This window comes from Coregonus lavaretus (genome assembly GCF_964263955.1).
Source record: "Coregonus lavaretus genome assembly, chromosome: 3".
Taxonomy (NCBI): domain Eukaryota; kingdom Metazoa; phylum Chordata; class Actinopteri; order Salmoniformes; family Salmonidae; genus Coregonus; species Coregonus lavaretus.
The window spans coordinates 5,385,391-5,401,214 of NC_139990.1; the positions used below are offsets into that span (position 1 = coordinate 5,385,391).

General features: G+C 41.7%; 1 protein-coding gene across 1 annotated transcript in view; it reads right to left on the minus strand.

Annotated features, from left to right (window-relative positions):
• Positions 1 to 4,814: 4,814 nt before the first annotated feature.
• LOC311117392 (calcitonin gene-related peptide type 1 receptor-like) overlaps positions 4,815 to 15,824 on the minus strand; it is a gene marked incomplete at both ends in the record, with an annotated part of 55,957 nt that continues 44,947 nt past the window's right edge. Inside the window, 5 exons of the mRNA XM_084157516.1 lie at positions 4,815 to 5,042; positions 11,235 to 11,276; positions 11,856 to 12,074; positions 12,675 to 12,741; positions 12,888 to 12,948. Of these exons, the coding sequence (XP_084013642.1) occupies positions 4,815 to 5,042; positions 11,235 to 11,276; positions 11,856 to 12,074; positions 12,675 to 12,741; positions 12,888 to 12,948 (617 nt within the window). The remainder of the gene's footprint in view (positions 5,043 to 11,234; positions 11,277 to 11,855; positions 12,075 to 12,674; positions 12,742 to 12,887; positions 12,949 to 15,824) is intronic.

Sequence of the window (15,824 nt, forward strand, 5' to 3'; positions counted from 1 at the left end):
GAGGGAACAAGAGGAGACGTGGCTGGGTCTGGAGTCTCGTTGTGGGAGACTAGAGGAGACGTGGCAGGGTCTGATGTGTCGGCGTGGGAGACTAGAGGAGATGTGGCGGGGTCTGGCGTCTCTACGGGGGAGACTAGAGGAGATGTGGCGGGGTCTGGTGTCTCGGCGTGGGAGACTAGAGGAGACGTGGCGGGGTTTGGGGTCTCGGCGTGGGAGGGAACGAGAGGAGACGTGGCGTGGTCTGGCGTCTCGGCGTGGGAGGGAACGAGAGGAGACGTGGCTGGGTCTGGCGTCTCGGCGTGGGAGGGAACGAGAGGAGACGTGGTGGGGTCTGGCGTCTTGGCGTGGGAGGGAACTGAATTCCAACATGGAAATAGGGTGCACCCCAAATGGCACCCTTTTCTCTATTTCGTGCACTACTTTGACCAGGTCCCATAGGACTCTGGTCAAAAGTAGTGCACTATTTAGGGAATAAGATTTTATTTTATATTTTTATCCTGCCTTGGGATAATCAGGTGGGGAATTCACCATGGCTGTAAAGTTTTATCAGTTATAAGTCTACAATCCCACAATAAGACATGTGGTGTGAGGTGTGCATCAAGCCAATCCTTATGACTGATTAAATGGGTTTCAATAAACAGGTTCAACGGTACGTTACTGCAACAGTAAAGTTAGATGATTTCCCCCCATTGTGTATGAATAATAAAGACAGAGCAAAATGAAGATGAACCTCCTCCATCTTGAACAGGAGCCTCTCTGCGTACTGCTTCATCGTCCTCTCCACTTTCAAGTTGAATGCTATCATTTAATGATTCCCTTTCATGGGTTGGGGTTTGCCTGTCTATGATATTGTAAAACAGCTATCTGAATTGCTTTACAAATCCAACATCATTGTTACTGACTTACTATGATATAGCTGTGCTATAAAGAACCAACGGACCTTGAAATTGTGCTTAGTGTTATAGAGGCCGCATAGTTGCGGAAGCTCTTAGAAAAGCAAAAGCTTGCCCTATTAGGATGATAACAGCCCTTACCAGAATCTACTGATGGGAAGAACTCTCCTTTTCAGAGGTCAAATGGGATCTGATGTGCCCACACTTCTGCGTCTCAAATGGCACCCTATTCCCTACATAGTGCACTACTTTTGACCAGAGCCCTATTGGTCCTGGTCAAAAGTAGTGCACTATATATGGAATAGGGTGCCATTGGAGATACAGCCTTTGTGTTGTATAATGGGAGTCAGAAGCATTACTGTATGACGGTTGATGAATGAGAGAGCAGGAATATAATTGAAGTCAATCTCACTATACATCGTTTCCATCACATACTCACAATGCCAGTCTTCTGAACCTTGAAATGTGTATTTTTTTCCATACAGACGACTAGATTTGAAAGTATGCCTAAAACCATTTAGGGGGGGATTGTCTGTTGTCTGCTGAGTGGTACACCTGTGATGTTGAGGTATTTTAAAACTTTTAAATCTTCTTCTGCTCCATTTAAAAGACATACACACACACACACACACACACACACACACACACACACACACACACACACTCTAAAGTTGTTCCTAAGTCCTACAGGTTGCATAGTATTGTAGGAAGGAAAGAAAGAAAGAAAGAAAGAAAGAAGAGAAACAGAGAATATTTTATGAATATATTTCTGATTGAAATAGCTTTCAAACAAACAGCTGGTCACGTTGTGCATTTTACTAAACACTGTTTTTGTCTTCTTTGAAATAACGTTACACAAAGCGCTTAGAGGTCGAGAGCCAAACACAAGCAAAACAAAATAACCAAAAACAGCGGTTGAAACATTTCACAGTGTGAACACCTATTACACGCACAAACTCTGTTGTCATGTTGACATGGGCACAGGACAACATCGCCATGAACATACTAAATATACAGAAATATTCATCTTCCTCCAAATAAAAATACAAAACCTTAACATGGTGTTCATATCCAGAACAAATAAACCTCAAAAGATGGATGGATCAAAACCTTTTTTTAAATCATTTATAAGACTTCACAGTGGTTAAAGCCTTCTCTGGTATCAGACAGAATGAGCTCTTAGGGACCTCATCAAATGGCCTTCTTATAACATTTCAAACTGATTGTCACTGTGTCAAATCTTCCATGCTTGCCCGACGACAGCAAAGACATTGGATGCAGTATTAACGTTGGCGTAAGTGTAAAGATTGACTTTATCTTGGCCTAATAGAATTTGAAGATGTAAAATAAATTAGATTAGCACAATTGTGTGGGAGGGTCTAAGATAAGATGAACTTCATTGTCCCCAAAATAAAATGTGAGGCCTCGTTAATAAATGGCATTGTATGCACAATTTAGGATTAAATCTGTGCGTACAAAACTTTTTATAAATGAGGCCCCTGGCTGTCATCGGTACTGAAGTACCTGTATCTATCTACAGTAACATACTGCTACACTATATCCAGATCAGGGCTGCTCCAGAGCTGTTCTTAGTTTCTGAGAGCCACTGGAGTTAAATCCTAGCAGATGTCTATCTTTAAACACCATTAAATGTGAAGATGGGATTCATCTGGACATCAGAAGGCCCCAAGGCTCATTGATCACTATCTGCATTTTACACACTGATAAACACACACGCACGCACGCACACACACACACACACATTGCCCCTTAACTCAATACAAAGCAGTGTGCTGAGCAATTTCGTTCAATTTCAATGGTTTTCAGTGTCCATTCTAGAAATCCATTTTGGTTGTGCAACTTACAAAGGAACACATTTTAAGGTTAAAATTAAAATGTCTAAGAAACAGAAGGTGCTTGTTGAGGAGACCACATGCATGCAGTGACGGTAAATATGAGATTGTGTTTCTATTCCTGACTCCTTAGGACAGCCTTTGACACAAAACCAAAATCACACTCCTAGAAATTAGCCTGCGTTACCAGATTAGCTAAGAGCAAAGGATTCCTCATTACACCTTCTGAAATGCCTCAAAGACTTTCATTCAGGATCCAAGAGCATGATACTCTAAGGGCATGATATATTACAGATGTAGGATCTTAGTTTGATCACCCTGTTACAGGATAACTTTCCTGGGGTTTAAAATCAAATCAAATTGTATTTGTCACAGGGCTTCTGAAGTTTGTAATTTCCACTATGACATTTCAGATTTGATTTATCCTTACGAAAAAAGGATCAACCCTTACAAAAAATGTCTATTCATTATAATCCACGTAATAATTCACATTTCTTGTTGCTGTAGCAAACTGGATCAAATTAAGATCCTACATCTGTAGGTGAATGAAAATACATATTCTGTAGTATTCACCGCAAGAGAGCTGTCAACAGAACGTTTGAAATAGCCCTCAATTAGAACGATTTAACAGATTCTGTAAAAATGGAAGGAAAATACTACTTCGAGTTAATCATGTTTTCAATGTAGATAATTGTCTTGGAGAATTATAATTGTTGATATAGGCCTCCTGTAGCTCAGTTGGTAGAGCATGGCACTTGCAACATCAGGGTTGTGGGTTCGATTCCCACGGGGGGGCAGTATAAAAAATGTATGCACTCACTAACTGTAAGTCGCTCTGGATAAGAGCGTCTGCTAAATGACTAAAATGTAAAATGATATAGCAACACTGTGCAGGTAGCCTTAATGTATTTTATCCTCTTCTCTTTTATCCTCTTAGTGCCATTCCCTGTTATTTCTATTCATAAACGATTTCATAAATAATTTGAACATATTGGAATGGCACTAAACATAACATAATGATTCTTCTGGAATCATACAAGCTTCACATTAGACCTTTTGGCAAATGGACACGGCAAACAATAGACAGACTATTTCACTGAAATAGTCTCCCCTCAAGAGCCAGGTGGTACTCAAAATACCTTCTAAATACGTCATTCTGTGTCTTTCTTTTCATGTCTTTTCATGTCTTTTTATTTGAAGTTTATCAATCCTTTTTACTCTCTCTCTTTTGAGCCCATATCAAGGCGTTCTGTATCTTCTGCACTCTTTAAATCCAGTCCTCGTGACAGAAACACCACAAGAACAATCAGCAGCTGTACTAACAGCAAAGCAGGCTGGAGGAGCTCGCTAGCTTCACGGGACAGATAGCAGGTATTTAAAGAACAAGTCGTTGGCAAGAACAAAAACATTTAGTCCAAAAAATAGAATCTTCTAAAACACCCTTTGACACTTTTAAAGTGAAACTGGTGAAACAAATATGTACAGGATTCCAGAGTTTAGTCACAGGGAGCCTTTTTCAACCTTTGATCTCACGTGTCATGGACCCTGTCCATCAGTATGTGCTGTCTGTCGGTCGCTTCAGTGTTGGATTCAGTTCACACAGAGCATGCCTATGGCAGCCAAACCCACACACCCTTTGGTATAGACGAAGCAACAATTCATCATCATCATCATCATCATCACCATCATCATCCTCAACATCCCCATGATGTGTAGGAAGAGCACCACAAATAGCAGCTTTAGGACGCGCCACATTTCAAACTCAGCTCCCGTTTCATGTATATCTTATAGTGTTTTTAAAAATCAGCCACAGCAGCAGCAATGTCATGTAAAGAAGCATCAGCCATCATTGGCCAAGTCATGGGAGAGATACTGTATCACTGTCCAGACACACACTGTCTTCTCCTTCACAGTCTGGGGCTTACCCACTCGTTCTGTCTCTGAGATGTGGAACAGAGGCGGGGACCGTTGGGAGACTTTGTTTCATGCTAGATAGTAGAGAAACGTCTCCATCTTGATTCCACTACCAACTCTTCTCTCCTCCCACACTCAGACTGCCTCCCGCTTGTCAGGCGTACATCTCCCCTGTCTTAAGAGCCACCAGCTCACCAGAGTCTTCAGAGGTGTGTCTGCCGTTTAAGTGTTCGCTGTTACAGTCGTGGTGGTACATGAAGGCGGGCACCTCGGTGATGGAGGTGGCAGTGTAGGAGGTAGAGCGCATGGAGCAGTGGTCCCTCCGTCTCTGACCCCACTGGGCCTTGTACTGAATCCACTGTCTCTTCAGAGCCGCCTGCACCTGAGAAAAAGGGACATTCAGATTATAAACTGTATTCTCTAATGGGTGAGTACACATGCAAAACGCATAAACACACACACACACACACACACACACACACACACACAGAGAGCGAGAGAGAGGGTACAACCATAGTAAGCCGCTCTTGGAGGACAATGGAAGTCCATAATAGCTTCTTTATTATTAAAATCAATGCATTTCAGCTGTTGCCTTCATCAGAGTTTTACAGACACACAGAGAGACTCAGTAGGCACAAACAGGTGAATAGCAAAAAGACAGATGGTCTGTTTGTACCTCACTGTCACCTCACAGTATTTTAGTACCTCACTGTCACCTCACAGTATTTTAGTACCTCACTGTCACCTCACAGTATTTTAGTACCTCACTGTCACCTCACAGTATTTTAGTACCTCACTGTCACCTCACAGCATTTTAGTGCCTCGCTGTCACCTCACAGCATTTTAGTACCTCACTGTCACCTCACAGCATTTTAGTACCTTACTGTCACCTCACAGCATTTTAGTACCTCACTATCACCTCACAGTATTTTAGTACCTCACTGTCACCTCACAGCATTTTAGTACCTCACTGTCACCTCACAGCATTTTAGTACCTCGCTGTCACCTCACAGCATTTTAGTGCCTCGCTGTCACCTCACAGCATTTTAGAACCTCACTGTCATCTCACAGCATTTTAGTACCTCACTGTCACCTCACAGCATTTTAGTACCTCACTGTCACCTCACAGCATTTTAGTACCTCACTGTCACCTCACAGCATTTTAGTACCTTACTGTCACCTCACAGCATTTTAGTACCTCACTATCACCTCACAGTATTTTAGTACCTCACTGTCACCTCACAGCATTTTAGTACCTCACTGTCACCTCACAGCATTTTAGTACCTCGCTGTCACCTCACAGCATTTTAGTGCCTCGCTGTCACCTCACAGCATTTTAGAACCTCACTGTCACCTCACAGCATTTTAGTACCTCACTGTCACCTCACAGCATTTTAGTACCTCACTGTCACCTCACAGCATTTTAGTGCCTCATTGTCACCTCACAGCATTTTAGTACCTCACTATCACATAACAGCATTTTAGTACCTCACTGTCACCTCACAGCATTTTAGTACCTCGCTGTCACCTCACAGCATTTTAGTGCCTCGCTGTCACCTCACAGTATTTTAGTACCTCGCTGTCACCTCACAGCATTATAGTGCCTCACTGTCACCTAACAGCATTGTAGTACCTCACTGTCACCTCACAGCATTTTAGTACCTCACTGTCACCTCACAGCATTTTAGTGCCTCGCTGTCACCTCACAGTATTTTGGTACCTCACTGTCACCTCACAGCATTTTAGTGCCTCATTGTCACCTCACAGCATTTTAGTACCTCACTATCACATAACAGCATTTTAGTACCTCACTGTCACCTCACAGCATTTTAGTACCTCGCTGTCACCTCACAGCATTTTAGTGCCTCGCTGTCACCTCACAGTATTTTAGTACCTCACTGTCACCTCACAGCATTTTAGTGCCTCGCTGTCACCTAACAGCATTTTAGTACCTCACTGTCACCTCACAGCATTTTAGTACCTCGCTGTCACCTCACAGCATTTTAGTGCCTCGCTGTCACCTCACAGTATTTTGGTACCTCGCTGTCACCTCACAGCATTTTAGTGCCTCGCTGTCACCTCACAGTATTTTAGTGCCTCACTGTCACCTCACAGCATTTTAGTGCCTCACTGTCACCTCACAGCATTTTAGTGCCTCACTGTCACCTCACAGCATTTTAGTGCCTCACTGTCACCTCACAGCATTTTAGTGCCTCACTGTCACCTCACAGCATTTTAGTACCTCACTGTCACCTCACAGCATTTTAGTACCTCACCGTAACCTCATAGCATTTTAGTGCCTCACTGTCATCTCACAGCATTTTAGTGCCTCACTGTCACCTCACAGCATTTTAGTACCTCACAGTCACCTCACAGCATTTTAGTGCCCAACCACACATTTTCATCAATATGCATGATCATTAAATCACTTTAATGTGACTGAGCTCAGGAAATGTGGATTCATATGATAAATGTTAATGGTCATTTTTAGACATGAATTTGGCAAGAAACTGAATTGAATCACAATCTAGGCTCCCATTTCCTGTGATTAATTCAAGGGTAATACCTTCTTCCTTACTGAGTTTAGTGCAGGTAGAGTAGCTTGATGCATTTACGCAACACTTAGGCACTTTTGAAAAGAGACACGTGAACATAAGTGCCCGTTTACGCTCGCTTATCTGCTGTTACTCTTTTGAAAATCACCAAGTTAATAAATTATATATTATGAGTGTATCAAATTATTCAGCACATCACCAATCTTAATAAGAAAAAAAAAAATGAAAAAAACCGGAGAGTTATCTTGTGTGATAACTTTATACTGCATGAATGAGTGTGCAGTCTAAAAACGGAAGGCAAAGCAGTGTTTGACATAGTTCTCTCAGAAGAACGGCCTAAGCCAGAACAGGGAACATCTAATTCCTGAACAATGCCACACTAATTACCGATGGAAAATGAGGACAGGACACACTGCACTCACATGATCTAATGATGCAGAGCATATAAACAACCAGTATTAAAAAACGAGTGAAAACGACGTTCGCCTGTCTTTTTTTCAGTGTGCCGTTTTTACTCATGCTTTTGAATACTAGTTGTTCCTGCCAAAACCAGCACCTGGACCTAGATGAACTGCTGTGCACAGGATTTATCTTTCCTTTTTATAAACTATGTGTACTCTGGTCCAAAGTAGTGCACTATTTAGGGAATAGGGTGCAATTTCAGACATAAAAATAAGTACTACTTTTTTCCCATTGGCGTAACTTGACAAAAACGTATTCAGCAGACTGTGTAGCTAGGTCTGAGTCCCAAATGACGTACTATTCCCTTTATATTGCACTACTTTTGACCAGGGCCCTTAGGGAAAAGGGTGCCCATAGAGAATGTATGGAATAGTGTGTCATTTGGGACGCAACCTAGGTCTAGGCAGTTTGGCCCCAGAATCAAATTGTGCAATGAACTCATCCCCAAAAACGAATGTCCCAAATTAGGAGACAGTAAAAGCCATTATGCTGCAAAGCAAACAAACATTCCCTTACTGTGTCAAAGTGTCTTTTATCCCCCTGACACTGAATCTGTTCTTCGGACACGTCAAACTTGGTTTACGGGGGCCGATGGAGATGCCGATGGGGCCTGGTTGCTCATGCATGAGCTAATAATTGACCTGTTTTCCCGGCCCAGAAATAATTTCCTATGTATAAAATATTACTAAACACTGCGCCTGATGATGAACGAATGCTGTGTTCATTCGCTTTGTATTTGTCAGTGCCAGATACCACCTCATGCTGTGTATTCAAATAAGGTCTCTCTGTTCTTCTGGGTGTGTGCATTGTTTTTGTTTTCTACTTTCTCAAGCGAAGAAAATGCTCAGTGCCTCTTTCTTCTGGTCTGGTCTCTGACTGGCCAAGCAGTATCTGATGCAACTCCTGACCTATCAAATGCATTTTCTCAACGTATGTTATTAACTGACTGGGTGGGTGGGCCTAGGTTCAAACCCCTGGTCGTTCTGGATGACAGCATCTACTATATGACCTAAAAACAAGTCTGAATGGTCTCTTCCAAAAAAAAAAACCCAGCAATGTCCTTTAATAATGCAAAGGTTTGAGTTTGTGCCGGTGACTCTAGATTATGGACATCCACTGTCAGACAGCAAACAACTGCAGGTTGAGGTGAGTGAGCGACAGACAGACAGGGTGGATGATTCGCCCGAGAGGTTCAAGTGTCTGAGGCATTTCTAAGGCTTGTCTTCCTTCCTCTTCATCTGAGATGGTCCTAGTGCTGTTGTCTCTGCTACTGTACAGGAGTCAGCTGAGTCCATAGATCCAGCGCTAAACAGTAATGCTCCCTCCCTCCCACCCATTGGTGACAACTCTATCACCATGGGCCACTCATCAATGTGTTATCAGGTGCAGAAGATGGCTGCCTGTTGACCTGGAAACGCTCGGTGAAATGGTGTGCGTGACGGGACAGACGAGTCCTGTCAGGTGAAACGCCACCAGGCAGCGATGAGCTGTTTCATTGGGGTCTGACTTGTCATCCCCTCAACATGGCCAATTAAAACTGTACTTTACCAAAGTGTAAGGGTTCTTCAGAGGTTCAATTAAAACTGTACTTTACCAAAGGGTAAGGGTTCTTCAGAGGTTCAATTAAAACTGTACTTTACCAAAGGGTAAGGGTTCTTCAGAGGTTCAATTAAAACTGTACTATACCAAAGGGTAAGGGTTCTTCAGAGGTTCAATTAAACTGTACCATACCAAAGGGTAAGGGTTCTTCAGAGGTTCAATTCAAACTGTACTATACCAAAGGGTAAGGGTTCTTCAGAGGTTCAATTAAAACTGTACTTTACCAAAGTGTAAGGGTTCTTCAGAGGTTCAATTAAAACTGTACTTTACCAAATGGTAAGGGTTCTTCAGAGGTTCAATTAAAACTGTACTTTACCAAAGGGTAAGGGTTCTTCAGAGGTTCAATTAAAACTGTACTATACCAAAGGGTAAGGGTTCTTCAGAGGTTCAATTAAACCTGTACTTTACCAAAGGGTAAGGGTTCTTCAGAGGTTCAATTAAAATTGTACTTTACCAAAGGGTAAGAGTTCTTCAGAGGTTCAATTAAAACTCTACTATACCAAAGGGTAAGGGTTCTTCAGAGGTTCAATTAAAACTGTACTTTACCAAAGGGTAAGGGTTCTTCAGAGGTTCAATTAAAACTGTACTATACGAAAGGGTAAGGGTTCTTCAGAGGTTCAATTAAAACTGTACTTTACCAAAGGGTAAGGGTTCTTCAGAGGTTCAATTAAAACTGTACTTTACCAAAGGGTAAGGGTTCTTCAGAGGTTCAATTAAAATTGTACTTTACCAAAGGGTAAGAGTTCTTCAGAGGTTCAATTAAAACTGTACTATACCAAAGGGTAAGGGTTCTTCAGAGGTTCAATTAAAACTGTACTTTACCAAAGGGTAAGGGTTCTTCAGAGGTTCAATTAAAACTGTACTATACCAAAGGGTAAGGGTTCTTCAGAGGTTCAATTAAAACTGTACTTTACCAAAGGGTAAGGGTTCTTCAGAGGTTCAATTAAAACTGTACTTTACCAAAGGGTAAGGGTTCTTCAGAGGTTCAATTAAAACTGTACTTTACCAAAGGGTAAGGGTTCTTCAGAGGTTCAATTAAAACTGTACTTTACCAAAGGGTAAGGGTTCTTCAGAGGTTCAATTAAAACTGTACTATACCAAAGGGTAAGGGTTCTTCAGAGGTTCAATTCAAACTGTACTATACCAAAGGGTAAAGGTTCTTCAGAGGTTCAATTAAACTGTACTATACCAAAGGGTAAGGGTTCTTCAGAGGTTCAATTAAAACTGTACTATACCAAAGGGTAAGGGTTCTTCAGAGGTTCAATTAAAACTGTACTATACCAAAGGGTAAGGGTTCTTCAGAGGTTCAATTAAAACTGTACTTTACCAAAGGGTAAGGGTTCTTCAGAGGTTCAATTAAAACTGTACTATACCAAAGGGTAAAGGTTCTTCAGAGGTTCAATTAAACTGTACTATACCAAAGGGTAAGGGTTCTTCAGAGGTTCAATTAAAACTGTACTATACCAAAGGGTAAGGGTTCTTCAGAGGTTCAATTAAAACTGTACTATACCAAAGGGTAAGGGTTCTTCAGAGGTTCAATTTAAACTGTACTATACCAAAGGGTAAGGGTTCTTCAGAGGTTCAATTAAAACTGTACTTTGCCAAAGGGTAAGGGTTCTTCAGAGGTTCAATTAAAACTGTACTTTACCAAATGGTAAGGGTTCTTCAGAGGTTCAATTAAAACTGTACTTTACCAAAGGGTAAGGGTTCTTCAGAGGTTCAATTAAAACTGTACTATACGAAAGGGTAAGGGTTCTTCAGAGGTTCAATTAAAACTGTACTTTACCAAGGGTAAGGGTTCTTCAGACGTTCAAGCTTAAACTGTTACTGTATACTGTCTACTGTACCTCAACAAATGTTTTATCTAAGAATAAAACTGAATGGGAAGTTGCTGATTTCCACAGAGTGAAGAAAAAAATCCTTTGTGTTGTGCGTTGTGCTAGTACAGTATTGCTTACCTCGCCATTGAAAAAGCAGAATATCGTTGCCACTAGTAATCCCTGTAGGAAAACAAAACAAACATCAGACACTCTCACTAATCCTACACTCTTAGAAAAAAAGGTGCCATCTAGAGCCTAAAAGGGTTCTCCGGCTGTCCCCATAGGAGAACCCTTTGAAGAACTATTTTTGGTTGCAGGTAGAACCATTTTGTTTCCAGGTAGAACCCTCTTGAGTTCCATGTAGAACCCTTTACACAGAGGGTTCTACATGGAACCCAAAATAGTTCTACCTGGAACCAAAAATGGTTCTACCTGGAACCAAAAAGGGTTATTTTATGGGAACAGTTGAAGAACCCTTTTGGAACCCTTTTTTCTAAGAGTATACCTTATGTCAGATCAGAGCTTTGGCAAGGACTGTGCTGCTGGCATACGATCAATTGCATTACATACCTGGTAATGCATTAATATATGCATGATGTAGTCATTACCTGGTAATGCATTAATATAGTCATTATCTGGTAATACATTAATATAGATATGACCTGGTAATGCATTAATATATGCATGATGTAGTCATAGAGATCAGTGTCATTACCTGGTAATGCATTAATATAAGCATGATGTAGTCATAGAGATTACCTGGTAATGCATTAATATATGCATGATGTAGTCGTAAACCTCCCCCGCCAGACGGTTCTCTGGCCTCCAGGGGAAGATGACAAACTGGATGCCCAGGAGAGGGACCAGGATCAGGGTAGCTCTCACTGCCTTCATGTACATGTTAGACTCTGCCCGGTGGGTGTCCCTCAGCTTGGTAACCAGCACCCTCACGATGTTCAGCAAGAAGAACAGATTCACCTGGGAAAAAGGAGAAAGAAGTGATTTTATAAATGGCTGAAAATGGTTGCGGTGTCTGAAAGGGCTACAATCTAATCTGATTAAAATGATATTGTCTGAACAATGGAAGTCTAAACACCAGCATAAGTGTTTCACATTCAACAGTATAACAATACATGATTATAGGTCCAATAATGGCTACCTACGTATTAAGTTTTGATCTAGAAGAAAATCCATGTATCATTATGTATCCATGTTGCCAGTTAGGCACCTTCAATCTATAGTACATGATGTACAGTACAATGAAGTTGCCCAACTCACTGAGTGTCCACTTTAGGCATTGTAGTTGAGTACACTCTTAGAAAAAACGGTTCCAAAAGGGTTCTTCTGTCCCATAGGAGAACCCTTTTTTGTTCCAGGTAGAAACCTTTTGGGTTCCAGGTAGAACCCTTTTGGGTTCCATGTAGAACCCTCTGTAGAAAGGGTTCTACCTGGAACCAAAATGGTTCTACCTGCAACCAATAATAGTTATTCAAAGGATTCTGCTATGGGGACAGCCGAAGAACCCTTTAAGGTTCTAGACAGCACCTTTTTTTTCTAAGAGTGTAGGGTGTGGCTTACGAGCAGTGCTGCCATGATGGGACCGTGGACCACGTAGAGCAGATGGGTCTCCACACTCATCCAGCAGCTACAGGAAGGAGAAACATCCTCCGTCACACAAGTCTACAAACGGACAATAAAGTATTCTTCTTCTCCTTCTAGAACTGTCTCCTGCAGCCGACCACACAGCTGCTCTACTTATTTACAATACTACTGCAGAGGACCATTACTCACTTGTCATCAAAATACTTCTTCCTCGCCACGGCGTGGATGGATGCAGGCACTAAGGGAAACCCTGGAAACGAAAAGACAGACACTGTAAAGAGATCCCTTTAAGGCTGTTAAGCATTTAAAAATCCTTTAAGGTGAAGATACATGGCAGAACAGACAGCCAATGGAAGCCCTTCCTAAATTCAAAACAAGCTTATAGCATCCTACAGGTGTAGGATCTTAATTTGACCTATATAGTCACAGAAAAATAATCGATCGGTGGTTAGGCTATTAGCTGGCCAACAGTAGGCTACATGAAAAGTACAATACTGTTACAGTAATATAACCGTGTGTTAGTGTGGGTTTTCAGTGGATTTATGTAAATCACGAAGCTCATCTGCATTTCCTGTGGTGCAGGAAAATACTCAGCAACAAAAGTGATCAAATTAAGATCATACATCCTCATCATGTTGTCCGCTACAAGCTGAACAAGAACAAACCCACACTGAGCAATTTCCTCTAATAATCCAGTCTCGTTAAATCATTCTCCATTAACAACACAACCATACCAGTGTTTATTGGGGTTTTCATCTTAGCTGGGCCATAAACAGATGAAACAAATGAATCCGAGCAGCGGGTCCGTTTAGAAGTCATGTATCAAGGTCCTACGGCCATATTGGCTACATATGGACTAGCTGGATATCCTCCATCCATCCCTCCATCTCTCGGGCAGCTGTGTGAAAGACACTGTAGCTTCTGCCCCAAGGTTATATCACGGCATCTTTAATAATGGCCGACCATTCACAGTTATCGTACCACTTATCGGACGGCCAGGGCTGATAATATAACACATCACTCCTCCTTTAAACAGAACAGACAGCACGTTAACAGCAGCTATCCAATAGGAAGAGCTAATAAAGCTGTCAATCTGATGCAGGGTTTGGCGGGGTTGACACACAGGGAGTGTCGCAGTTAACAGTGACCTCAGGGTTGTCTCTGATCCTGTGTCCCGACACAGATTGTGTCCCGTCCTGTTGTGTGACACACAAGCGGATCTATGTGTGGTTCAGCGATGGTGGGAGCTGTTTACGATGTTATTTTATGTCTACAGTGAGTACAGGGTGATGAAATACGAAGATAGGCTATGAATCATGATGTAAGAGCACAGAGGTCTCCAAGGCTGAGAGGAGATGAGTCTATGGTTTTGAACACACTATAACATGCAACAAGCTGCTATACAGACTTGTTGCTGTATCATGTTACCTCAGATGTCATTATTTTGGTATCTAAATATGACAATAAAACAGAATAGAGTACAGAGGTAATAAAATGCATGACCCAAAAACAGATGGGCAAGTTGACTGGGGAAAGTTGACTGGGGCAAGTTGACTGGAGCAAGTTGACTGGGGAAAGTTGACTGGGGAAAGTTGACTGGGGCAAGTTGACTGGGGCAAGTTGACTGGGGCAAGTTGACTGGGGCAAGTTGACTGGTGAAAAGTTGACTGGGGAAAGTTGACTGGGGAAAGTTGACTGGGGAAAGTTGACTGGGGAAAGTTGACTGGGGAAAGTTGACTGGGGCAAGTTGACTGGGGCATGTTGACTGGGGAAAGTTGACTGGGGCAAGTTGACTGGGGCAAGTTGACTGGGGAAAGTTAACTGGGGCAAGTTGTGCTGTCAAAGTTATGGGTTCAATTCCAGCGAGGACAACATCTGGTTTGTACGTTAAATAAAACAATTTTAGCTAAACAACTGCATAATAAATATAATGTAACGTGTTCACATGTAAAATAAAGCTTTACCAAAGGGAATAATTATCACTGGCTATCATGACTGACCATCAAGTGAATAATTTCATTATTGTGTGAGAATGCTGTTTTGGTGGCTTGTTTTCATGAAAGCAGATAGGGTCACTGATACAGGGTCAGATATTTTCTCATGCCTATTGTTAGTTTAGGCTTGGTTAGGCTGATCCTAGATCTGTGGTTGAAATGTTAAATGAAATGAAACTGAATGAAAGGTTATACATTAATTCCTAGGTAAAACAGAATACATGGAATGTGTACATGTATAGATCCATGCCAAGATTTGTATGCGACCGGGTAGAATTTCTGTTGATTGGTAAAAATGATACCTGTCACTTTAAATATGGGGTCATCAGGTCATGTGAGTAGAAAAGGGATAGAGTAATGGTTTTGGTGTGAGAAACGAGGAAATAGTTGAGTAATTGTGCTGTAGAAACCTGTTCCTTTGGATTATATGCTTGGAGAAAGGGAATTACTTCCTATCATCACCAAGGACTGGTGAGTTTATCAGATAGTTTTTTCCTATGTTGATTGACTCTTATTGGACTATCATTTATCTTTTTGTGGAAAGAACTGAATTGAACTATGTTTGGGATCTGTGTACTTGTTGGACTAACTCACATTTGGGTTTTGTGACCTTTGAACTCTGGACTATTGAATTGACTATTAACAGAGATACTGTATATAATGATGAGATGGTCTTATCTCTGTGCTAACAATGGGAGTCGTTGTTCCCAAAGCGGGAAGGCAGAAGGTCTGCTAATCGCTTTGCTTATCGCTGTATTCCCGCATGGACAGATTTTGACGGGAATGGACCCTCTCGCTTTGCCTATTCCTCTCTGCTATTAACTATTAACCTTTTACATTGCTTTTATTGCTGGCTATAACTAATACAGAAATACAATTTAGAGTTTGGTTTTTGGTTTAAAGGGATAGTGAGAGATGTTTCTACTTACCCAGAGTCAGATGAACTTGTGGATACCATTTGTATGTCTCTGCGTCCAGTATGAAGGAAGTTAGAGGTAGTTTCGTGACCCAACGCTAACTAGCGTTAGCACAATGACTGGAAGTCTACCGGAACAGCTAGCATAAGTAGATAAATGCCTTAATTGCCCAAATCTCACACTATCCCTTTAAGGTAATCTGACCCCTGATCTGT